Below are 25,234 nucleotides of genomic sequence, written 5' to 3'. Positions count from 1 at the left end.
ACTAATTTTTGGTAATGAAGTATCTTCCATTCTGTCTGCACATGCTCCATGTTCCTCTATTCTGTATATATTTATGTGCCTTTCTAAGAACATGTGCTTATATGTATGGTGGTTGTCTGATGATGACAGGAAACCCGTGTGGGAGAGCTTTTAAAGTGGCACTGGGGCAGTTCCCCTCTCTCGACCTCAGAGGTCCAGGTCCAATGGTATGAACCAGCATCACAAACTGGAGTCTTCCTTGGTTGTCGTGGATGGCCATGACATCTGGCACAAAAGAGGTCATGGTCGTCCCTTCGCTCTTCGCGGAGCATTGCAGTGCCACCCTCCAAGCCACTGGATCTCATTGTTGGTCTCATCCGCCCAGTCTGCCAGAGCTGAATTTGCATATTAGGACAGGCATATAGCACCATTTAATCCTACTTCATTGGAGCCATGTCAATCAATTCAACATCTACAACATGACCAAAGTTTTAACAAGTGTCTCAAAGGGAGAGGACTAAGGAGAAAACATCAGAGGTTTACACACAGTGTAATCGAAGATCTCCATCAAACAATGATAAAAAACAATTTTTTTATTTAAAGATGTAGGCCTAACAAGCTACACTGCCCAGCAAGCCACTTATTTAACCTTAGCCTAATCGGAAGACTATTTAAGATGACCAATTAACCAACTAAACGGTACATCTTTGGACTGAGACACGCTGGAGCACCCAGAGGAGACCCACGTGTTCACGGGGAGGAATGTACAAACTTTTTGCAGAAGATACCAGAATTGAACTCCGTCGACCTGAGCTGTAATAGCACGGTGCCAGAAGCCAAAATTGGAAGACCCGAGTGTTTCAATAATAAGGACCGCAAAGCAACAAAGGCTTGAGAACCTGAGTGCCAAACGACAGGGGTTGGTGTGAGGTGGGGTACAGGCAGCCAGGATTTGGGTGTCCTTGATAGTAGAGAATGAACGAAGGTAGACCGGCCTGAGAGAATGGGGATCTAGTTCTCTGACACCTTCATTTCTCTTTTATAACCATATAACAACTACAGCACAGAAACAGGCCATCTTGGCTCTTCTAGTCTGTGCCAAACTCTTACCGCATCCTATTCCCACTGACCTGCATTCAGCCCATAATCCTCCATTTCTTTCCTGTCCATATATCTATCCAATTTAAATTTGAACGACAACATAGAACCTGCCTCAACCACTTCTGCTGGAAGCTCGTTCCACACAGCTACCACTCTCTGAGTAAAGAAGTTCCCCCTCATGTTACCCCTAAACTTTTGTCCTCTAATTCTCAACCCATGCCGTCTTGTTTGAATCTTCCCCACTCTCAATGGAAAAAGTCTAACCACGTCAACTCTATCAATCCCCCTCATAATTTTAAACAACTCTTTCAAGTCTCCCCTCAATCTTCTATGCTCCAAAGAATAAAGACCCAACCTGTTCAACCTTTCTCTGTAACTTAGGAGATGAAACCCAGGCAACATTTTAGTAAACCTCTGTACTCTGTCAATTTTATTGACATCCTTCCTATAATTCGGTGACCAGAACTGTACACAATACTCCAGATTTGGCCTTACCAATGCCTTATACAAATTCAACATTACATCTCAACTCCTATACTCAATGCTCTGATTAATAAAGGCCAGCAAACCAAAAGCTTTCTTCACCACACATGAGATTCCATCTTCAGGGAACTATGCACCATTATTCCTAGATCCCTCTGTTCTAAAGCATTATTTTATGCCCACTTTGATCCTTTTCAATTTCTGTCTTCCCATTCCCTCTGCATCTCCTATCTATCTATCTGTCTGTCTCCTTTCTGTCCCGCTTCTCTTTGATCCCACCACTGTCACCACGATTCCTCCCCAACATTGCTCCTTTCCGCCGCTTGGCGGCGCTCACGATCCCCAAGCCGCCCTATGACGTCGGTAGTCCGTGCCGGCGCGCGGTGACGCATTCACTTTGCGCCGCAGCGGCTCGACACGGAGGAGCGGCATGGAACCGGCGGGCCGGCTTTGGGCACTGGGACGGAGTGTGGTGAGGTGTTTGGCGGGAGGAGACGGGAAGCATCGCGGGGAGGGGGTGAAGGGAACTCCACGAGGGTGGCTGAAGGGCTGGGGACGGGTGGAGGGAGTGGGGGACAGGTAGATAGTGAGGGGAGAGTATGAGGATATCAATGGACTGGAGCCGATGCAGGGAAGTTCTGCAGGAACGATATGAGAAACGCTAGTGTGCAATCTGTGTTTTGACAACTTGTTGCCATTACTTATTGTTTTGGAGTAAGTAGGGGCAAGGAAACTGCTCAATAGTGCAGGCTTCCTGTTGGACGTACTTGATATGACCTTCGCTGTTAGTATAGATGATTGGACGAGCATGCAAGGGAAAAGGGTTTAGTTGGTTGCTCTAAGATTTGCATGAGGAAAGTTGGAAGAAGTGAAAAGAGATTCTGCTTTGGTATGGACTAGTCGGACTGTGTCGTATGTCCTGTGTATAACCCCATGCAGAAACTGATTGAGAAACTAGAATATAATTTGTTTAAAGTCAATTTTATTATGCAAGTATATATGTGTCACCATATGCAACCCTCAGATTATTTTTTGTTGGCATTCTCCAACTTTATAAAATAGTAACTACGAGGGGTGATTGATAAGTTCGTGACCTAAGGTAGGAGTCAATTTTAGAAAACCTAGCACATTTATTTTTCAACATAGTCCCCTCCTACATTTACATACTTAGTCCAGCGGTCGTGGAGCATATGGATCTTGGACCTCCAGAACGTGTCCACAGCAGGGGTGATTGATAAGTTCGTGGCCTAAGTTAGACGGAGATGAGTTATACAGCTCTCGTTACATGCACATGCAGTTCAACTCTTTGATTGTGCAGAAAGTTTGAAGTTAATAACAGCTTCTTCTACCTTAGGCCACAAACTTATCAATCACCCCTGATGAGTTATTAACTTCAAACTTTCTGCATAATCACTCAAGGGGACTATGTTGAAAAATAAATGTGCTAGGTTTTCTAAAATTGACCCCTTGTACCTTAGGCCACAAACTTATCAATCACCCCTTGTGTAACAGGATCATGGAAACATCAACCAGAGTGCAGAAGACAACAAACTGCATCTGCAAATATAAATAAGTAGCAATAAATAATGAGAGCATGAGATAACGAGTCCTTGAAAGTGAGATCATTTGTTGTGCGAACACTTCAATGATGGGGCAGGTAAAATTGAGTGTAATTATACCTTTTTGTTCAAGAGCCTTATGTTTGAGGGACTTGTTGAACCTGATGGTGCGAGTTCTGAGGCTCTTGTAGCTTCTACCTACCTGATGGCAGCCACGAGAAAAGAGCATGGCTTGAGTGGTGAGGATCTCTGATGATGGATGCTGCTTCCCTAGATAGTGTTTCATGTAGCTATGCTCAATGGTTAGAAGGGCTTTAGCCATGATGTACTGGGCTGAATCCTCTATCTTTTGTAGGATTTTCCATAGAAGGTTACTGGTGTTTCAATTCCAGTTTACCTGTAACCTGATCTCCGGATTAGATGTATTAATTCTACAATTATTTGAACCTTTCCTTAGTAGTTGTGTTTTCAGTTTCCTGTGCCTTAAGTTCTGGAATTCCAGTCCCAAAGCTCCAGCTGTCTTCAACTACTTAAGCCTAAAATCTGCCTTTTTGGCAAAGCTTTTGGTTGCCTGTTTTAATATCTCTGTTGTTGACTTGGGTGTTTCCTAATGATATTCCTGTGGAGAAGTATGGGGTGTGTTACTGTTTTAAAAGCGATCTCGCTGTTCTCCATATCTTTTTCTTCTTCCTTCCCTTCGCTGCCTTCCTTTTCCACAGTTTGTTGGCTTTTGCCTTGGGGACTGTTCCTAAGCCAATCCTACATTGAGTTCAGTGCTGACTGTCAATTTCTGCGACATCACTGGTGCCAATATGTATCGGTTATCTGCCGTTCCTTTGGGTTCATCAGCTGCTTGGAAAGGGGGAGCCTGCTGCCTGGGCGACAGCTTGCTCTCCATGTTGTACTACCCTGGCTTGTGTCAGCGGTTAGGATGCTCAACTCCGGTCAATGGAGGGACTACCCTGTCTTTTGCACATTGGTTGTTTACTCGTCTTTGTTTACGTGCAGTTTTTTATTGATTCTATTGTGTTTCTTTGCATTTACCGTGTCACTTTTATCCAAATCTCCCTGCTACCAAAAGACTGGGATGAAGTCAGTTTAACATCTCGCATGTAATTCAATACCATTTTGTTAGCAAGCTTGTTAAAGAATTTTATTGTATTTTGAGATGTAGTGGGTGGTGGGGTGAAGATGCGTCTCTACCAAAGGAGGTGTGAGGTGCTCCTTCCCTCCGCTAACCTGTGGGTCACCCTAGAGCAAGGTGTAGCACCTGCTCAACCCCTGATCAGGGTCATCTGAAGCCACGGGAGCAGGTGGTTGCTGGTCGTATGAGCAACTGGTGCATATCACAAGTCCTGGTTATGCGACCACTGACGCCAGGAGGACAACCTCTGAAGAGTATTGATAATGGCTGAGGTCGCCCATCTTGTAAAGACACTGCCCAGAAAGAAGGCAATGGCAACCCACTTCTGTAGAAAGATTTGCCAAGAGCAATCATGGTCATCGGACTATGATCGTCCACATCATACAACACAGCACTTGATGATGATGAGAGATACAGTGCGGAACAGCGTCTTCAAGCTACACTGCCCAGCAACCCACCACTTAATCAGAGGCAATTTACCGTAACCAATTCACCTACTGACCTGTACATTTTTGGACTGTTGGAGGAAATTCTGAGCATGCAGAGGAAACGCACGCACATACGAGAGGGGGCATACGAACTTGCATACAGAGGACACCAGAAATGAACTCTTGACACTGTAACAGTGTCGCACCAGCCACTAAGTTTCTGCGGCTCGGGAAGTGGTCAATTAAATCATCATTTAGGCGGCACAATATCATAGTGGTTGGCAACATGCTTTACAGTACAGGCGACCCAGGTTCAGTTCCCTCAGCTGCATGTAAGGAGTTTGTACCTTCTCCCTGTGACTGTGTGGGTTTCCTCCGGGTGCTCTCATTTCCTCCCACAATCCAAAGACGTACTGGTTGGTAGATTAATTGGTCATTGTAAACTGTCCCGTGATTAGGCTGGGATTAAATTGAGGGATTGTTGGGTGGCATGGCTTGGAAAGTAGGAGAGCATATTCTGCACTGTATCTCAATAAAAGTAAAAATTTCCATGTCAGCCCCTCCCAGCACCCCCCACCTTTTAAATCTACTCCTCATCTGTTTTCTCTCCAGTCCTGCCGAAGTGTCTAGCCTGAAACACTGACTACTTTTTTCCATAAATGCTCCTGGCTTGCTGAGTTTCTCCAGCATTTTGTGTGTGTTGTTTGGATTTCCAGCATCTGCAGATTTTCTCTTGTTTAAGATAGTTATCCTTTTGATTTCCCTTTCCAGCCTTATTTGTGGCTTTGTGGGTCGGCATAAATCTTTTACAATGCAGTGAGGGCTTCTGGCTCCAGCATCCTGAACATTCCCACCCTCACTGGCAATACCCATGCACTTATTTTCTGCGTCTGTCTCCTGCTACTGCATCCTTCCGTAAGCTGGTGCATTCAATATTTTAGCTGTGGACGATGTGTTAAGTCAAGAATATAGAGCTGAGGTACAGAATTGGCTCTGGAAGCTGGTTGTCTTCTCTTAGGCTGAGGTCACCAGTGCACCATTGTACTCCATTCTGTGCACCGAAGCTTAGGACTGAGCTGACGATTAACTGGCTGCTTTTCCACTTGCAGTGCCTTATACTTACTGGTACAATACGAAGAAACTTCTCGGCACAAACCAGTGGTGAGGTCCGTATAAGAAATGTATTAAAGGAGAGATTTCCACAGGCTTCGTTGGTCAAGGTGGTGGATATATCAGGCAAGTATTGAAACTAGCTGGCTTATATTTTCAGCAGTCATTAAAAAGAGAGGAAATATCCGAGGAGGACTTGCTAACATTTTGACTAGTGTGCAGGGCGGAAGCTCATCAAACTTGTAACAAATAAATATTTTAAAAAAAGGTTATTGAAACAAAATTGTTGAGTTACTGGGCTGGCGAACCATAGGGAAGGATTAAGAGCTGGGGAATTTAAACCTGGTTAATCTTCAGTGAAAGGCTAGTGCTAATAAGTAACTTGGAAGCAGTTGAATTATTGAAGTCTCATGACTCACTGTCTCCCTCAGACCAACTTATGTGTGCCTCCAGACCTGAAGCAATTCATCCTGAGCCTCAGAATCAGATTAGTTATCAGTGACGTACGTTGTGAAATTTGTTGTTTGGCAGCAGAAAGGTAAACGGCCAAAGAAGAAGGAATCTGATGGGAGGATAGTGAACCATGGAAGAAAGGGAAAGAGGAGGGGCACCAGGGGGACGTGAGAAGAAGGGAAGGGTGAGAGTGAAACCAGAACAGGGAATGGAAAAAGAGAAGGGGAATAGGGAACAAATTTCCACAAGTTTGGGAAATTGATGTTGTCGTGCCCCCAGGATTGGAGGGTGCACAGATAAAATATGAGGTGTTATTGTAATTATATTGTTAAATATTGAAATTGGTAAGGGATATTAGAATGGAGAACGTTTCTGATATTTAATTTATCAACTAACACTTCAGGTTTATATTCATCATCTGTTGTGATAGAGGGTCTCAGCTTGAAGCATCGACTATTTCCCTCCATAGATGCTGCCTGACTTGCTGAGTTCCTCCAACATTTTGTGTCTATTGCTCAAGATTTAAATCATCTGCAGAATCTCTTCTACCTTTGTTACCATTACATTGACTTACATTGTCTCTTATGATTTTGGTGTCTGTGGCACTGCGGCCAGAGCCAATTACTGATGGTCTCTCACTCTCCTCTGTCCCAACTCTCCCCCCCCCCCCCCAATAGGAGGTTGTGGAGCCATGTATGAAGTCCACATTGAATCAGTCGAATTTAAAGGAAAGCGACTTGTGCAACAGCACCAGATGATCAACCAGGTATTTGGTGCGCTGGGGTCATTGATATCCATGTGATGTGGGCTGAGGGATGGGTTTGAGCAAGGTTTCTGAAATAGCTAAAAATTAATACTCAAAGCAGCATCATCTTTTTGTGGCAAGTAAAGGCTGATTTATACTTGTGCGTCAATGTACGCCATAAGTACTCTATACCAACCCTACGCCGTAGCCTAACGCGCACCTCTCCCAAAATGTAACTACGCATCGCTGTGTCGCAGACTGCAACAACTGTGATTGGTCCGCTTGGCAGCATCGCATTTCCTCCTACGCTGCAATAGCTTCCCATTGGGCGACTGAAGGGCAGGGAAGGAACTCTGGCTGCAATGCTTTCCATAAAGCTTTACAGACCTCCAAAATTATGGAGGACCCTGTGCTTGACGCCAGTTTGTAGCTAGCTGCTACAGCCTGTTGACTTCCACCTGAAGCTAAAACTCGAATGGTGATTGCCAGTCTCTGAGTATACTGTGCGTACACGGATGCGAAATAAATGGTCGGAGATGATGAACCAAATCGTCAAATCTGCCTGCCGACAGCCGAAAATATTTGAAATGCATTTCCTCGTCCATGTCTCTCAGTGGCCGGACAAGCACAGAAAATTCACCCTCCTTCAGTTTCAGTTGCCATTGTTTGAAATTTGAGTTTCTTCGTGTTGAGTTTCAACATGAAGAAACTCAACACAGTGGCATAGAAACCCCACCGCCAACTTGCGTTTTGGCGGTGATTTGCAGAGCGACGCAGACACACCAATCCCAAGTATAAATGCTCACAACGGCATAGCCCACTTGCGATGCTACGGCGTAAACTAGTACGCACAAGTATAAATCAGCCTTAAATCTCACAACTTGTATGCTGTGAAAATGTGAATGCTCGAGCAATCATTTTAATGGCAAATTTTATCACTGATGTCTCCATTTATTTAAAGGACATTTCTGATACATGGGATATGGCCTCTATCTTTCTATCATCATTAGTGTTGGAGCATGGTGTTGTACATTGAGCACAAAATGTGAAAGGTGCCTGAATTCAGCAGGCATTTGGTCCAAGGTCTTTCTGGAGTCAGGAAAAAGGCGTAAAACTTGAGGTTTCATGGTCATTTTATTAACAGTTAATAGAGTAAAGAAAATTGATAAACAGGCAATGATAGGGGTCTAGTAAGTGAAGGGAGAGAGAAGCAAAAAGATGGCAGAGCCTCATGATTGTCTCTTTTTATACTCCATAGATAAACAACATTCCATTCAGATAATAGTCAACCAGTCAGATAGCCCCTATTCAGATAAGCACCAGAAAAGCTTCCAGAGCTTTCCAAAATGTTACAAAGAACTGTAACCACGAGGGGACACACTAAAGCACTGTGGCCACTAGGAAACTTACTAAACAGTTATGTGTATATAAGTAGTTATGAAAAAGAATCTAGCAAGTAATAAAATGTTAAGCTGCAAAGATAATGACAATTAGACAGTATAATCCCAACATGGGTTCCAAGGACACCTCAGTTAATGGTAGAGGTCCTTGGCATAAAAAAAGGTTTGGGAACCAGGGGTCTAGACTCTAATCTAACAACGTTAAGGCCTATTCTCTGGAAAGGTTTAGCAGAAATGTTGGTGCTGACTTGAAGATCAGCCTGTAGATGTGTAAATATGGAAGCAGCATCTACATACTACAGCTTAATGACTACAGTTGGCTGTGAGTTTCCCGTTTGTTCTATAGATTAGCTCCATTCTAGCAGGAAGCTTTTTGGGGCTGAGTTGTCTCATTGCAAAGAGAAGACAAATTGTGCGAAATAAATAAATACTGAGAACATGAGTTGTAGAGTCCTTGAAAGGGACTCTAGGTTTTGAAATCAGTTCAAAGTTGAGTGAGTGAAGTTATCCACACTGGTTCGGGAGTATTTGTCGAGATACAGCGCAGAATATGGTCTTCCACCCCTTTGAGCTACCCTACCCCACTACCCTAGTCTAATCACAGGACAGTTTACAATGACCAATTAACCTACTGACCTGTACGTCTTAGGACTGTGGGAGGAAACTGAATCACTCGGAGGAAACCCATGCAGTCACAGGGAGAATATACATACTCCTTACAGGCAGTGGGAATTGGACCCATGTCACAGGTACTGTGAAGCATTGTGCTAACTGCCACGCTACTCTATTGTGGCTGAAAGAAGGTCATAGTGGAGAGCTTAATATCAAAGGATGTACTTTGTACTGAAAGGACAGGCAGGGCGTTGGTGTGGCTCTGTTGGTAAGAGATGGAATTACATCTTTAGAAAGAGGTGACATAGGGTCAGAGAATGTTGAATCTTTGTGGGTGGAGTTAAGAAATTGAAAGGTTAAAAAAAAACATTATGGCAATCGTATATAGACCTCCAAATAATAGCCAGGATGTGGGATTGAGATTGCAAAGAGAGCTGGAAAAGGCATGTGAAAAGTGTAATAACACAATTGTAATAGGGGACTTCAATACGCAAGGGGATTGGGAAAATCAGATTGGTGTCAGATCACAAGAGAGGGAATTCGTTGAATGTCTACGAGATGGCTTTTTTAGAACAGTTTGTGTTTGAGCCTACGAGGGGAAAGTCTATCTTAGATTAGGTGTTGTGTAATATTCCAAATTTTATTAGGGAGCTTAAAGTAAAGGAACCCTTAGGGGTATGATTGAATTCATACTGCATTTTGAGAGGGAGAAGCATAAGTCAAATGTATCAGTATCGCAATGTAATAAAGGAAACTAGTGGATTGGAGCTGGATACTGACAGGGATGATGGCGGAGCAGAGATGACTGAAGTTTCTGGGAATAGCTCACAAGGCGCAAGATAGATAGGTCCCCAGAAGAAGTTGTTCTCAAATGGCAGTGGTAGGCAACCATTGCTGATGAGGGTAGTGTGGAGGATTTTGGACAACTGGGGTCAGATGTGAGACAAAGACTTTGTCTGTATTGTAACGTTGTTAGATTAGAGTCTAGACCCCTGGTTCCCAAACCTTTTTTTATGCCAAGGACCTCTACCATTAACTGAGGTGTCCTTGGAACCCATGTTGGGATTATACTGTCTAATTGTCATTATCTTTGCAGCTTAACATTTTATTACTTGCTAGATTCTTTTTCATAACTACTTATATACACATAACTGTTTAGTAAGTTTCCTAGTGGCCACGGTGCTTAGTGTGTCCCCTCGTGGTTACAGTTCTTTGTAACATTTTGGAAAGCTCTGGAAGCTTTTCTGGTGCTTATCTGAATAGGGGCTATCTGACTGGTTGACTATTATCTGAATGGAATGTTGTTTATCTATGGAGTATAAAAAGAGACAATCATGAGGCTCTGCCATCTTTTTGCTTCTCTCTCCCTTCACTTACTAGACCCCTATCACTGCCTGTACAGACAAAGTCTGTAGTGCTTTAGGCCTGGATCAGCAGAAAATCGTGGAGCTGCTTTCTGCCCTTCTGCTGTAGACATAAGCAGAAGGTTACGTGGTTTTGCCTTTTAGATTTTGCTGTAGACATAAGATTACATGGTGTTGCTCTTTAGCTTGCTGCCGTACACCACGAGACTTCGTGACTTAGGAGTTTTTCTCTTTAGCTTGCTTAGGACAATACCGAATATAGAACTGTTGAACAAACCATACTCATTAGAATTAGCCATGTTGAGGGAGCGTGTACTGATTGTAAACAGAGTTGTTGCTTTCCATAGGGACAGCTCTCTGTGTCGTGTAAATAAAGAGTCTCCTAATGAATACCTGGGTCTGAGTCTTGTGTGAGAAATGAAATTCCCTAATAGGAAGTTAAGGACTGCATAAAAGCCAAGGAAAGGGCATATAATGTAGCAAAAGTGAGTGGGAAGTTTTTAAAATCCAACAGTAGGCAACTAAAAAAGCCATAAGAAGGGAAAAGATGAAATATATGGGCAAACTAGCCAATAATATAAAGCAGTTATGTAAAGAATAAAAGGGAGGTGAGAGTTGATACTGGAACTTCGGAAAATGATGCTGGTGAGGTAGTAATGGGGGACAAAGAAATGGCAGATGAACATAATGGTTATTTTTCTTCAGTCTTTACTGTGGAAGACACTAGCAATGTGTCAGTGGTCCGTGAGTGTCAGGGAGCAGGAGTAAGTGCCATTGCTATTACAAAGGAAAAAGTGCCTGGCAAATTGAAAGGTCTTAAGGTGGGTAAGTCACCTGGATCAGATGGAATACATCCCAGAGTCCTGAAAGAGGATGTTGAAGAGGTAGCAGATGCATTGGATATGATCTTTCAAGAATCACTTGACTCTGGCATTGTTCCAGAAGACTGGAAAGTTGCAAATGTCACTCCACTCTTTAAGAAGTGAGGAAGGCAAAAGAAAGGAAATTATAGGCCAATTAACCTAACCTCAGTGGCTGGGAAAGTGTTGGAGTGCACTATTAGAGATGAGGTTTAGGGCACTTGGAGACTAATGACAAAATAAGTCAAAGTCAGTATGGTTTCTATAAGGGGAAATCCTGCCTGTTAGAGCTTATCGAGGAAGTAATGAGCAAGGTGGACAAAGGAGAGGCAGTGGATGTCATTTACTTGGATTTTCAGAAGGCATTTGATAAGGTGCCACACATGAGGCTGCTTAATAAGGTAAAATCCTATGGCGTTACAGGAAAGATACTGGCATGGATAGAGGAATGGCTGATAGGCAGGAGACAGTGAGTGGGAATAAAGAGGCCTTTTCTGATTTGCTACCAGTTACCAGTGGCGTTCCTTAGGATTGGGACCGCTACTTTTCACATTGTTTGTCAATGATTTGGATAATGGAATTGATGGCTTTGTCACAAAGTTTGCAGATGATACAAAGACAGGTGGAAGGGTAGGTGGTGCTGAGGAACCAATGTGATTGCAGCAGGACCTAGACAAATTGGAAGAATGGGCAAAAAAGTGGCAGATGGAATACAATGTTGGGAAATTTATGAAAATGCATTTTGGTAAAAGGAACAAAGGTGCAGACTATGATCTAAATGGGGAGAAGGTTCAAACATCAGAGGTGCAGAGGGACTTGGGAGTCCTCTTGCGAGACTCCCAAAAGGTTAATATACAAGTTGAGTCTGTTGTAAAGAAGGCAAATGCAATGTTGGCATTTATTTCAAGGAGAATAGAATATAAAGGCAAAGAGATCATGCTGAGGCTTTAAGACACTAGTCAGTCCTCACTTGTAATGTCAACAGTTTTTCACCCATATTTCAGAAAGAATGAGCTGTCACCGGAGAGATTCCAGAGTAGGTTCACGAGAATGATTTTGGGAATGAAGCGGTTAACATATGAGGAGTGTTTGGCAACTCTGGACCTGTACTCACTGGAATTTAGAAGAATGCGTGGGAATCTCATTGAAACCTACTGAATGTTGAAAAGACTGAATAAGGTGGATGCGAAGAGGACGCTTCCTATGGTGGGGGTGTCCAGAACTAGAGGGCACTGCCGCAAAATTGAAGGCAACTCTTTAGAGCAGAGGTAAAGAGGAATTTTTTTAGCCAGAGCGTAGCGAATCTGTGGAATACTCTGCTGCAGACTGCGGTGGAGGCTAAGAGCATTGGTCTATTTAAAGCAAAAATTTATAGTTTCCTGATTGGTCAGGAGCATCAAATGTTATGGTGAGAAGGCAGGTTAATGGGATTCAGGATCATCCATGATGAAATGTCGGAGCAGACTTGGTCGGCAGAACTCCCTAATTCTACTCCAATGTTTTATGGTCTAATAATGCCCCAATACCTGTCCCTGAAACCTTGTGCTTTGAACCTAAGGCTTCCTCTTGATGGTATTAGTGAAAAGCGAGTATGGGGATGGTGGGGGTCCTTGATAATGAATGGTGCTTTCTTGTGATGGTGTTCCTGTAGATGGGCTGAATCATGGGAGGCCTTTGCCTGTGATGGGTTGGGTTGTATCCACCACTTACTGTACAGTTCTTTGCACATGGGCACTGCTGTTTCCACACCAGGCTGTGACGCAGCCATTCCACTGTGCATTTATGGCAGTTTGTCAGAGTTTCTCTCTCTCTTTTCTAGGCATTAAAAGACGAAATACAATCCATGCACGGACTGAGGATATTTACTGCTGTTCCAAAGTAGCCAAAGGAGCTTGGCGGAGAGGAGGGACATCGACAGAACGGAATGGAAAATAGACCAAAATGTGCAACAATAGGATGAACTGTACACGTTCTTGGTGAATGTGTGAATGTGAACAGGAATGAGGTCCTGTGGTGAGCCAAGAAGGTGTGTCCCAGCACTAGATACATCTTCTGTACTTGACTGATTGTTCACAAGCACCTGAGAATTTGATCATGAACAATTCTAGATCTATAAACAGGAAATGACTTACAAAGAGAAGATGATAAACACAATGTAATTTTTCTGTGTAGAAGACCTTGATCTACATTCTTTACACTACCTACCAAAGAATTCAAATGGTGATGGTTGGATGTACTGGGGAAACACAATAGGCAAGTCAGCAGCGGAATAATTCATTATATTTCAAAATATTGACTTATTATCACATGTATCGGGGTACAGTGATAAAACTTTCGCTTTGAATGTTATCTGAGATCGAAAACAGGAAAAGTTATAAAAGCAGTATGTAGTGTTACAGAGAAAGTGCAGGCAGGTAATAAGCTGCAAGTTCACAACGAGGTGTTAACGTCATTCAATGATACGTGCATATGGTCAAACGAGACAGCATTACTCTGGAGTTGAAGTGCAAATCAAAGTATCAGCAGTCACACACAAATGCAGATGGTTTCATGCCATAAAGGAGTCTTGAAACCCACACCATCAGTTCACTGCCAACCACAATAAAGCCCATCTCCCGTTGAGTGAACAACATCCTATTGCACAACATTCATTCAATAGTCTTATGACGGTAGAAGCCGTCCTTGTTCAAAGTTCGATAGTAAATTTATTATCAAATTATACACCATATACTCCTTGAGCCCAAAGTTTCCGCTTTTGTATCTTCTCTCCAATGAGAGGAGGGAGAGGAGAGATTGTCCAGGGTGAATCAGATGGGGTCTTTGTATTGGCCACTTTCCTAAAGCAGTGAGAACCCTAGCCAGAGTAATGGGGATGAGGCTGGTTTTTGTCATGTGCTGACCAGTGTCCACCACTCTCACCAGAATTACTTCACGGGTCTTTGCCTGTTTATCCAAGTGCAGAGGTGAATGTGGAACAGTGTTAAATTGTGATGTAGTTTCAAAGTCAGGAATATTCTTGATGTAAGCATACAGGGAAAGGGGACTTGTCAATGGAACTGGGAAAATCCCTGCACTGCCCTTAGTAATTGTTGATGAAATGAAAGGCTAGGTCTCAAAATAATCCTCTTTAATTAGGGGGAAAGTTAGAATTTCAAATTTCAAAATAAATTTATTATCAAAGTACATATATGTCACCATATCCAACCTTGAGATTCATTTTCTTGCAGGCATACTCAATAAACCCAATAACCATATAGAATCATTGAAAACTTGCACCAGCAGGGCGGACAACCAGTGTGCTGAAGGCAGCAAAGTGTGCAAATATAAAAAAAGAGTAACAATAAATAAATAAGTAAGCAAGCAATAAATGTTAAGAACATTAGATGAAGAGTCTTTGAAAGAGAATCCATAGTTTCTGGGAACAGTTCAGTGATGGGACCAGTGAAGTTCTCCCTCTCGTTCAAGAGCCTGATGGTTGAGGGGTAATGACTGTTCCTGAATCTGGTAGGGTGAGTCCTGAGGCTCTTGTACCTTCTTCCTGATGGCAGCAGCCAGAAGAGAGCATGACCTAGAAGGTGCGAGTCCCTGCTTATGGATGCTGCTTTCCTGAGACAATGTTTCTCTATTCAGTGAACTCTGTGAGTACATTGTGAAGAGATGCTGTTAATATCGTTACCGGTTTTCTTCAGAACTGAAATGCAGATGTCCAGCCCCCAAAGCACATGTTGTGTGTGTCTGGCACTAAAATTCAGCAACTGAAGTTGTCTTTGACCTATGTGGAACACTTAAGCAACAGGCAGTGCTGGGCCAAACTCTGGGCGTCATTGTGTCACTGGAGTAAACACTATCACTAAAACACAGGAGTGAACACGCAGTCTTGTGGTCGCTGGAAATTTTTTGTTATGTATTATCTGTTACTGACAGCAGAGGGTGTGGATCACTAAAGTTGCAGACCTGAGGGAAACTCACTGAGTGCAGCATCACACTGTTGATAGTAGAATTGTTTAGGAATTCAATACAAATATTTGTCATTCTTTAATATTTTCAATGCCAGTCCCTGTGTTTAATAGTCATAGTCGTACTTTATTAATCCCGGGGAAATTGGTTTTCGTTACAGTTTCTCCATAAATAATAAATAGTAATAGAACCATAAATAGTTAAATAGTAATATGTAAATTATGAAGCAAGTCCAGCCTATTGGCTCAGGATGTCTGACCCTCCAAGGGAGGAGTTGTAAAGTTTGATGGCCACAGGCAGGAATGACTTCCTATGACGCTCAGTGCTGCATCTCGGTGGAATGAGTCTCTGGCTGAATGTACTCCTGTGCCCACACAGTACATTCTGTAGTGGATGGGAGACATTGACCAAGATGGCATGCAACTTAGACAGCATCCTCTTTTCAGACACCACCGTGAGAGAGTCCAGTTCCATCCCCACAACATCACTGGCCTTACGAATAAGTTTGTTGATTCTGTTGGTGTCTGCCACCCATCTGGTAGTTTTAATAACAGCAAAGATTATTTTTTAATTTAGAGATACAGCACGGAACAGGCCCTTCTGGGCCAACAAGCCGCACCACCCAGCAACTCACCGATTTAACACCAGCCTAATCACAGGGACCAATTGACCTACTAACTGCTAAGTCTTTGGGCTGTGGAAGGAAACTGAAAGAAACCCACGCACTCAAGGAAAGAGATACAAACCTCGTACAAAGACGCCGGAAGTGAACTCACAAATCCGACGTCCCAAGTTGTAGTGGTTTTGTGTTAACACTACCTTGGCACCCCACAAATGTGCGTACCCTAATTCTAAAGCCGTCATAGTGCAAATTTGGAGATCATTTTCTGAATGCAGCAGTCCAGATTTAGGAACAGTTATTACACCTCAACCCTCAGACTCATGGAGCAGAGGGGATAACTTCACTCAGTCAATGCTGAACTCTTCCCAAAACCTATGGATGCACTTCGAAGGACTCTCCATCTCACGTTCGTGATATTTATCACTTATTTATCATTATGTTTTATTTCTTTGTATTTACTGTGATTGTCTGCAAATAAATGAATCTCAGGGTTGTATATGGTGACATATATGTACTTTAATAAATTTACTTTTAATTTTTGATTCCTCCCACAGTAGCAAGGTTAACAGTGTGAAGCTGTTTCTAGATTGAGGATTAATGAGGACTATCCATTGAAAGGATCGCAGGTTTAACATCTGTATTCCACCAGTGCAGTAGGTTCCCCTGGAACACGTTCCTGTCCTTGAAGCAGCATCTTTTTCTCTGTCTCCACCTCAGATCCAAGTGCAACAGCTTGCTTGGAACTAGAATCTAATTGTGAGTACCTTGTCCTTCACTTTCTGCTTTGATGGGCCAAGTTCCTGGGACATAGGAAAATGAGAGGAGACTTGATTGGTGTTCCGGTAGCATTGTGGTCAGTGCAATGCTATTTTCAGCTCAGGGTGTCAGAGTTTAAAGTTCAATTCCAGTGTCATCCGTGAGCAAGTTTGTGCTTTCCTTCCCGTGTGCATGTGGGTTTCCTCTGGGTGTTCTGGTTTCCTCCCACAGTCTGAAGTAGTACAGGCTAGGGTTAAAATAGGTGGGTTGCTGGGTGGCACGGTTTAGTAGACTGGGAGGGCCTGTTCTGAGCTTTATCTCTAAGTAAAAATAAAATATAAAATCAAAAAATATGCAAAATTATGAGGGTATAGATACGGTAAATGCAGGCAAGATTTTTCCACTGAGGTGAAATGTTTAAGGGAAACTTTTTCATTCAGAGGGTGGTGCAAGTGTGGAATGAGCTGGCAGTGGAAGTGGTGGATGCGGGTTCTGGTTCGACATTTAAGGGGAACTTGGACAAGTACATGGATCGGATGGGTACAGGGGGCTATGGTCCAGGTACAGACCAATGGAACTAGGCATAATGATAGTTCAGCACAGTTTAGATGGGTTGTAGGGCCTATTTCTGTGTTGTAGTCCATCCTCTGCTAAGTCAGAAATAGAGAAATGGATAAATATTCAAAGCAGTTTCCCACTCTGCTGCTGAAGGAGATATTTAATGGACTTGAGTGCAGTGTCAGAATACATCCTCGGGAGGTCACTGTTGCCAAAGAAGCCAACTGGAAGTTTGACTTGTGTCAGTGAGAGTTGGCTAGGAGATAACGGCTCAGTTGAAGAGCAAAGGGTTGTCCAGTTTCACAACCAATTATTTTTATCCTTTCTAACAACAGCAACATTTCTGTAATTACAAATGTGCATATGAAGGAATTGCAGGCTGCAGGAAAAGACTTGAGAGAGAAAGATTAGCTTTATCACACGTACATTGAAACACAGTGAAATGCGTTGTTTGCGTAAGCACCAACACAGTCCAAAATTGTGCTGAGGACGAGAATTGTACCCAATCACTAGCGCTGTAAAGCATCATACGAACCGTTACGTTACCATGCCGCCCAGAGATTGTATGTTCATCACTTTGTTATTCGAATAAAAATCTTCCTCATGTCTTAAATTGATAGCAGTTCAGATTCAGTTTCTCAGATGAATCAGGTTTAATATCACTGGCATGTGTTGTAAAATTTGCTTTAATATATACAGTATATAAAATTAAATTAAGTAGTGAAAAGAGAGCAAAAAAACAATGAGCTAGTGAATGACCCTCCTGATGAAGGGTCTCGGCCCGAAACATCGACTGTATCTCTTCCTGGAGATGCTGCCTAGCCTGCTGCGTTCACCAGCAACTTTGATGTGTGTTGTCTGAATTTCCAGCATCTGCAGAATTCCTCGTGAATGAGCTAGTGTTCATGTGTTCAATGTCCATTCAGAAATCTGATGGCCGAGCTGAAGAAGCTGCTCCTGAAAGGTTGAGTGTGTGTCTTCAGGTTCCTTTATCTCCTCGATGGTAGCATTGAGTCGAGGCATGTCCTGGGTGATCATAAGATATAGGAGCAGAATTAGGCCATTTGGCCCATCGAGTCTGCTCCACCATTCCATCATGGCTGATCCTGGATCCACTCAACCCCGTATACCCGCCTTCTCACCATATCCTTTGACGCCCTGACCAATCAGGAAATGATCAACTTCTGTCGTAAATACACCCACAGCCTTGGTCTCCACCGCAGTCTGGCAGAATATTCCACAGATTCACTACTCTGGCTAAAGAAATTCCTCTGTCTAAAATGTCACCCCTCAATTTTGAGGCTGTGTCCTCTTGTTCTGGATAACCTCCACCATAGGAAACATCATCTCCACATCCACCCTCTCTAGTCCTTTTAACATTCTGTAAGTTTCGAAGAGATCCACCTACCCCCAACCGTCAACTCTGAGGCTTCTTTCCTGCAGTTATTCAGTTTCTCAACAAAACTCACTCAGGTGTAAGACCCTGATGCTCAGATATGGCCTAGGATATGCTGGGACACATCATCAGTAATATAACCTGGGGTCATCACATGTTTACGGTCATTCAACATCGGACACCTTTGCCCTGGCAACACAATCAGGGATGATCAGGCCCAGGCTGTGTCCCAGCAGCATTGGTCCGGTGGTGGGGTGGGGGGAGTGGGGGCTCACACCTCTTGATCCAAAGCCATCTGGAGGCTTGCTCAGCAGCCTCTGACAGTCCTGACTGCTAACTGTCCCTGCAAAACATCTGCTAAATGGTATTTCCTGCTCTCCTTGTCCTAATTATTAAGACTGCTCATACGCTCAGATTTATTTGTTTAATTTCTGACATTTGCACATGTGACTGTTCTGCTAATTGGTGATTGCTCATGGCTATTTGCACTATTGTCTTGTAAATTGTTGCTTGCTATTATGTTGTCTGTTATAGTATTGTCCTGTGTTTTATACTTGGGAGCAAACCGCTATCAATTCTGGTATGTTTCACATACTGGCAGAAAAAGTGATTCTGATTCTGATAACAAGACAGATATTTGATAATTTGGCCTATTTTCAAGCTGTACATCTCAGTGGCAATGAACTCCACCAGTGTCTCTGGAACCAGGCTTATCAGAGGAATGCCAGACAGGGTGGAAAAAAAAAGAAACTTGTTTATTTTTAACTTTTCACCACATGAGCACAGCACTGTAGTGTAGTGTTAGTGCATCACATTACAGTGCCAGCAATTGCTGATCAGGGTTCAATTCCCACTGCTGCCTGTAAGGATGTATGTTCTCCCCATGACCACATGTGGTTCCTCCGGGTGCTCTGGTTTCCACCCACATTCCAAAGACATATGGGTGAGGTCCTTAATGGATGCCGCCTTCTTGAGGGATCTCCTTTCAATGATACCCTTAGTGCTGGGGAGGCTAGTGCCCAGTGATGGAACTGGCTGAGTTTACAACTTTCTGCAGCTTATTTCCGATCCTGTGCAGTTGTCCCTCAATACCAGATAGTGATGCAACTAATTAGAAAGTTCCACACAGTACACTCCTGTCGAAATCTGAGAGTCTTTGGTGACATAACAAGTTTCCTCAAACTCCTAATGAAATATAGTCGCTCTCATGTCTCTTTGTAAATGCTTTATGGCTAGAAATTGTTACTGTGACTGGATTTAGGCATTTTAATCTGGGCCCAACTTATCGATGAAGCTATAAGGAAGGCAACATGTCACCAAAAACACTCACAAATTTCTATAGATGTATAGTGGAGAGCATTCTGACTGGCTGCATCACCGTCTGATATGGGGGGGGGGAGGCAGCAACAGCACAAGATCGAAGTAAACTGCAGAGAATTGTAAAATTGGTCAGCTCCATTGTGAGCACCAGCCTCCTTAGTATCCGGGACCTCTTCAGTGCCTCCAAAAAGGTGGTGTCCTTCATTAAGGACCCCCATCACCCAGGACATTTCCTCTTCTCATTGCTACCATCAGGAAAGATGTACAGAAGCCCAAAAGGCACACACTCAACGATTCAGGAGCAGCTTCTTCCCTTCTGCCATCAGATTTCTGAATGGACATTGAACCCATGAACACTATCTCACTATTTTTTAAATTTCTCTTTTCACTTTTACACTAATTTATTGAATATATATATTCGTAGTGTAATTCAGTTTTTTCCATATTTATCATGTATTGATTTGTACTGCTGCCACAAACGTAACAAATATCACAACATATGCCAGTGATATTAAACCTGACTGTGAAACTCCAGTGTGTTATTTTTAAGCTGGTTAACATGGACAAATCTAAAAGCAGACCAATAGTATGGCAGATCTCCAGTGTTCCTTGCACATCTACTATCAATAGTAATATTAACTGGTCATTCATCTCACATGGGAATTGCTGGGCAAAGTGACTTTTCAGAACAAAAGCAACTTCCATGATGTAGCTTATTGCCTGAGGATACTTGGAGGCACAAGGAGGTAAGAAAACGCCAGAAGTGCCAGGTCTTTATTTCTGCCCTGTAGCAACAACAATTGAGACAAGGGAATGTATATTGTATACTATGGTTCTACCTCATCTGAAGGACAATGCTACCTCATCTGAAGGACAATGCATTAGGTGAATAAATAAAATTATGGCTAAGGGATGTATGATAAAACATTAAAACATTCACTCTATAATCTCCGTGATTCCTTGAAGGATTTTTTTTCTTCTCTCCAGTTTTGAACTGAATTGGATATTGCAGTGGTTGGGAGCCTCATTCAGAAAAGATAGCCTAGTACTTCATGCAGTGAGCTAGCATAGTCTACCATGAACCTCACAAAAGGGCGGTGGAAGCTGATAGAATCTTAACTTCGAAAAGGGAGTTGGTCGAGTCCTCGAAGAGGGCAAAGATGCAGAGATGTTGACAAGGGCAAAGTTATAGGAGTGATTGGGTTAGTTCTTCCAAAAAAAGAGTTAGCATAGTTACAGTGGACTAAAAGGGCTCAATTTGCAGTGTCATCCTGTAAGCAATGATCATCGTTTAGAATTGACGATCCTACACTTAGCTGAAGAATTTTTATTATTTTAACCAGCAAATTTCCTCACCAACCACAAAAGCAAGTGGTGAGGGTAGACTAGCAGAACTCCAGTGCTTGGGAATAGTAAAAATTATGGCTAAGAGAAATGCAGTAAAATATTAAAGCATTCACACTCTCATAATTTCAATGAATTCAAAATTGGTAGGTGACTGAATGGACAGCAAAAAGATATCAGTGGTCAAAAGGTTTAAAGATTTGTAACATATAACACGTCATTTGTGTCCATGAACAAAACAGGCCGAGGAATGTGCTTGGGGGCAGCCTGCAAATGTCACCATGCTTCTGGCACCAACATAGAATGACCACAATTTACTAACCCTAACCTTAATCTGTACATTTTTCAGACGTGGGAGGAAACCAGATCACCCAGAGGAAACCTACGAGGTCACAGAGAAAACTTGCAAAGTCCTTACAGACAGTGGAGGGAATTAAAACTCAGGATCAGAATTAGGTTGAATAACACTGACAGATGTTAAGAAATGTGTTGTTTTGCGGCAGCAGTACAGTGAAATAGGTAATGAAAAAAACTGAATTACAATGAGAAATGAGGTAGTTTTTCATTTTCTATCCAGAAATCTGATGGCGGTGGAGAAGAAGTGAGTGGGTGTTTTCAGGACCCTGTACCATCTTATCGTCTCTTTGGTGGTAACAATGAGACGAGGACACATCCTATGTGAGGGGCGTTCTTAATGACATGCCAACTTTATGAGGCATCACCTTTTGAAGATGTCCTCAATGCTGGGAAGGCTACTACTGCCCATGATGGAGCTGGTTGCGTTTACAACCCTCTGCAGCTTCTTCAGATCCTGTGCAGTGGCTCCTCCATTCCAGATAGTGATGCAACCACTTAGAATGGTCTCCACAGACGTCTGTAGAAATTTGTGAGTCTTTGACATACCGTCTCCCCAAAGATGCATGCTGACTGCCATGCTATCGTGCCACCCTGTAGTCGAGTGAGATCGACTGAAAATAGGCAATCTTGTCAAACATTGTCATACATTTAAGAAGATTTAAGGAAAGGAAAAACACAATTTGTGAGACAATAGTGAGAATTGTGAAAAGAGTGAGATCTTTAGCATGTCTGAGGATTCACAAAGGCAGCAGGACAAATAAGCAGAGTGCTTAAGATGCCACAGAGTAAGTTCAATCTGTAAATATCAGTAATTGGGCCACAACTAAAGCACAGTACCTTTCAGTTGGATATAGTACATCTGCTCTTTGTGGTGTTTATAAATGACCAGGATGAAAATGTAGATGGGATGGTTTGTAAGTTTGCAGATGATACAAAGATTGATGGTGTTGTGGAGAAACTGGCAAAGAATACAGTGGGATATAAATCAGTCACAGATAGGGCCAGAGAAATGGCATGTGGAGCTTAATCCAACCGAATGTGAAGTGGTGCTCCTTGGTAGGTCAAGTGTAAAGAGACATTACATTGTTAAGGGCAAGACCTTTAATAGTGTTGATGAACAAAAGGATTTTGGGGACCAAGTTTATAGCTGCCTGAAAGTGGCTATACGGGTTGGCAGGTTGGTTATGAAGGCATTATGGTATGCTTGTCTTTATTAGTTGAGACGCTGAATTCAGAAGCCAGGAAGTCATGTTGCTGCTTTATAAAACCCTTGTTGTGTCACATTTGGAGAATTGCATACTGTTCTGATAGCTCCAATATAGGAAGGATGTCAAGGCTTTGGAGAGGACGCTGAAGATGTTTACCAGGATGCTGTGTGGATTAGAGGGCATGAGCTATCATGAGAAGTAGGACAAACTTGGGTTGTTTTCTCTGGAGTGGCAAAAGCTGAGGGGAGATCCGGTAGAGGTTTATAAGATTATGAGAGGCATAGGTAGGGTAGACAAACAATGTCTTTTTTTCCAGGGTTGAACTACCAGAGGGCATGCATCCAAGGTGAGAGTGGGTAATTTCAAAGGAGATGTGAGGGGTATGTATTTTACACAGTGAGTGGAGGGTGCCTGGAATAGGCTGCCTGGGGTAATGGTAGAAACAGAAGCATTAGGGACTTTTAAGAGATGTTTATATAGGCACCCGTATGTGAGAGAAATGGAAATATAAGGACATTGTGGAGGCAGAAAGGGTTGTTTAGTTGTCCATTTGATTACTAATTTAATTGGTTCGGCACAAGGCTTGTTCCCGTACAAGGTACTCTACTACGTACAGTTCTGGATTCAACTTTTTGCCAATGGTCCCTGCACATGCCTAGGTCAGGTGTGAAGAACTGCTTGCATTGGCTTTCCATATCTCACAAATTTGAGAGTGTTTTGAAGAAGTGACCAAGAGGATCTATGAGAGGCTTTATATGTGGATTTTTGTAAGACTTTTGACAGAACCTTGTGCTGTAGACTAGGACAAAAGGTTGGACCTGTGGTGAGTTAGCCAAATGTTTACACAATTGGATCTGTAGTAGAAGTTGCAGAGTGGCGGGTAGATTTTCAGATTGGATACCTGGGCCAGTGGTGTGGTGCAGGGACTGGTGATGGGTCCACTAATACTTGTAATCTGTATTCCTGATTTAGGTGAGAATGTGGGTGCCGCGATCTGTGACTTTGTAGATGACATCAGAATTGGTGGTGCAGTGTACAATGAAAGTTGTCCAAGGTGTACAGCAGGACTTAGGTTAACTGGAAAAATGGACAAGGGAATAGCACGCACAGGGTCAAAAGAGGTTGCAGGGAATTATAGGCGCAGCCAGCTCCATCAGAGACACAACCCTCCTGACCAATGGGGACATCTTTGAAAGGTAGTGCCGTGAGAAGGCAGCATTCTTCATTAAGGACCTTCACCACATAGGATGTGTCGTCTTCTCATTACTGCCATCTGGGAGCAAGTACAGGAGCCAGAATATTTTAGGAATAGCTGAACAGTTTTGCTATCAGATTTCTGAATGGTGCATGAACAATATCCCATTATTCATCTTTTGTGCTGTTTATTGTAACATATCATGATATTTTAATGTTTTGCAATGTACTGCTGCCACAAAACAACACATTTCAGGACTTATACAGTAATAATAAACCTGATTGGGCAGGAGGTACAAAGCCTTAGTTCATTAACAATTATTACTGTACAACCATTAAACTCCTGAACCAGTGTGGATAACTTCAATCAGCACTACACTGAACTGATTATATGACCTATAGAGTCACTTTCAATGACTCTTTACAACTCATGTTCTCAGTATTTTTTTGTTTATACGGTTTTATTTGCACAATGGTTGTTTGTCAGTCTTTGTTCATTGTTTTTTGTAAGTTCTATGGTATTTCTTTTACTTTCTCCTGTAAATGCCTTCAAGAAACTCAATCTCAAGGTAGTATATGGTAAAAATACGTACTATAATAATAAATTTACTTAGAACTGCGATTTTGATCCGGGAGGACAGCCTGCAGTCAATGAACAACACAGTGCTAAATTGAACTGAACTGAAATAAACTGAGCATTCCTAGATTGTTTCAAGGACTTATGGTTTGATGTTTTATATTTTTTTTCTGCTCTTTTTTACCATTTGCACGATTTGTTCTTTTTTTGCACGATGGGGGTTTGTTTCATGGCTGTGGGAAGTGGAATCTCAGGGATGTGTACTGTATACATACTTCGATAATAAATTTACTTTGAATTTGAATTGATTCTGATTCCATGGCCTATTGATGAAGCAGACGATACTATTTTTTAGTGCCCAGCAGAAGGAACTCATACCACTGTTCTTGCTTTCTCAATGCAATGACAAAAAGCAACTAATTCCCTGCTCCATTATCTTTCTTCAGCTTGCACCACCTTGTTCAGTTTCTAATTTTTTCTGACACCTCAAGTTACTGAGAGTTCTGATTCCACTATAATCTGAATTAGTAATTCAATAATGTGAGAATTTGGGTTTTTTAAATGTCTAATTATCAGGTTATGTAATTAATTGTTAATCTTGGATTGCTTCTAAAATAGCAGTTCGGACTTGAGCACATAAGGGATCAGAACACACCTAAGCTGAAGTACCCATTGCAAGCGGTGGGTGGTGTAAGGGAGGTACTATC

General features: G+C 42.5%; 1 protein-coding gene across 1 annotated transcript; it reads left to right on the top strand.

Annotated features, from left to right (window-relative positions):
• The first annotated feature begins 1,948 nt into the window (after positions 1-1,948).
• On the top strand, positions 1,949-24,775 carry bola3 (bolA family member 3). Its single transcript, XM_063067224.1, has 4 exons — positions 1,949-2,035; positions 5,804-5,930; positions 6,935-7,023; positions 13,058-24,775. The coding sequence occupies exons 1-4, from the start codon at positions 1,994-1,996 to the stop codon at positions 13,118-13,120; spliced, it is 321 nt and encodes a 106-aa protein (XP_062923294.1). The 5' UTR covers positions 1,949-1,993; the 3' UTR covers positions 13,121-24,775.
• Positions 24,776-25,234: the final 459 nt, after the last annotated feature.

This window comes from Mobula hypostoma, chromosome 14 (assembly GCF_963921235.1).
Source record: "Mobula hypostoma chromosome 14, sMobHyp1.1, whole genome shotgun sequence".
Taxonomy (NCBI): domain Eukaryota; kingdom Metazoa; phylum Chordata; class Chondrichthyes; order Myliobatiformes; family Myliobatidae; genus Mobula; species Mobula hypostoma.
Note: the sequence above shows the minus strand (reverse complement) of the source record. Positions and strands in the feature narration are given on the sequence as shown.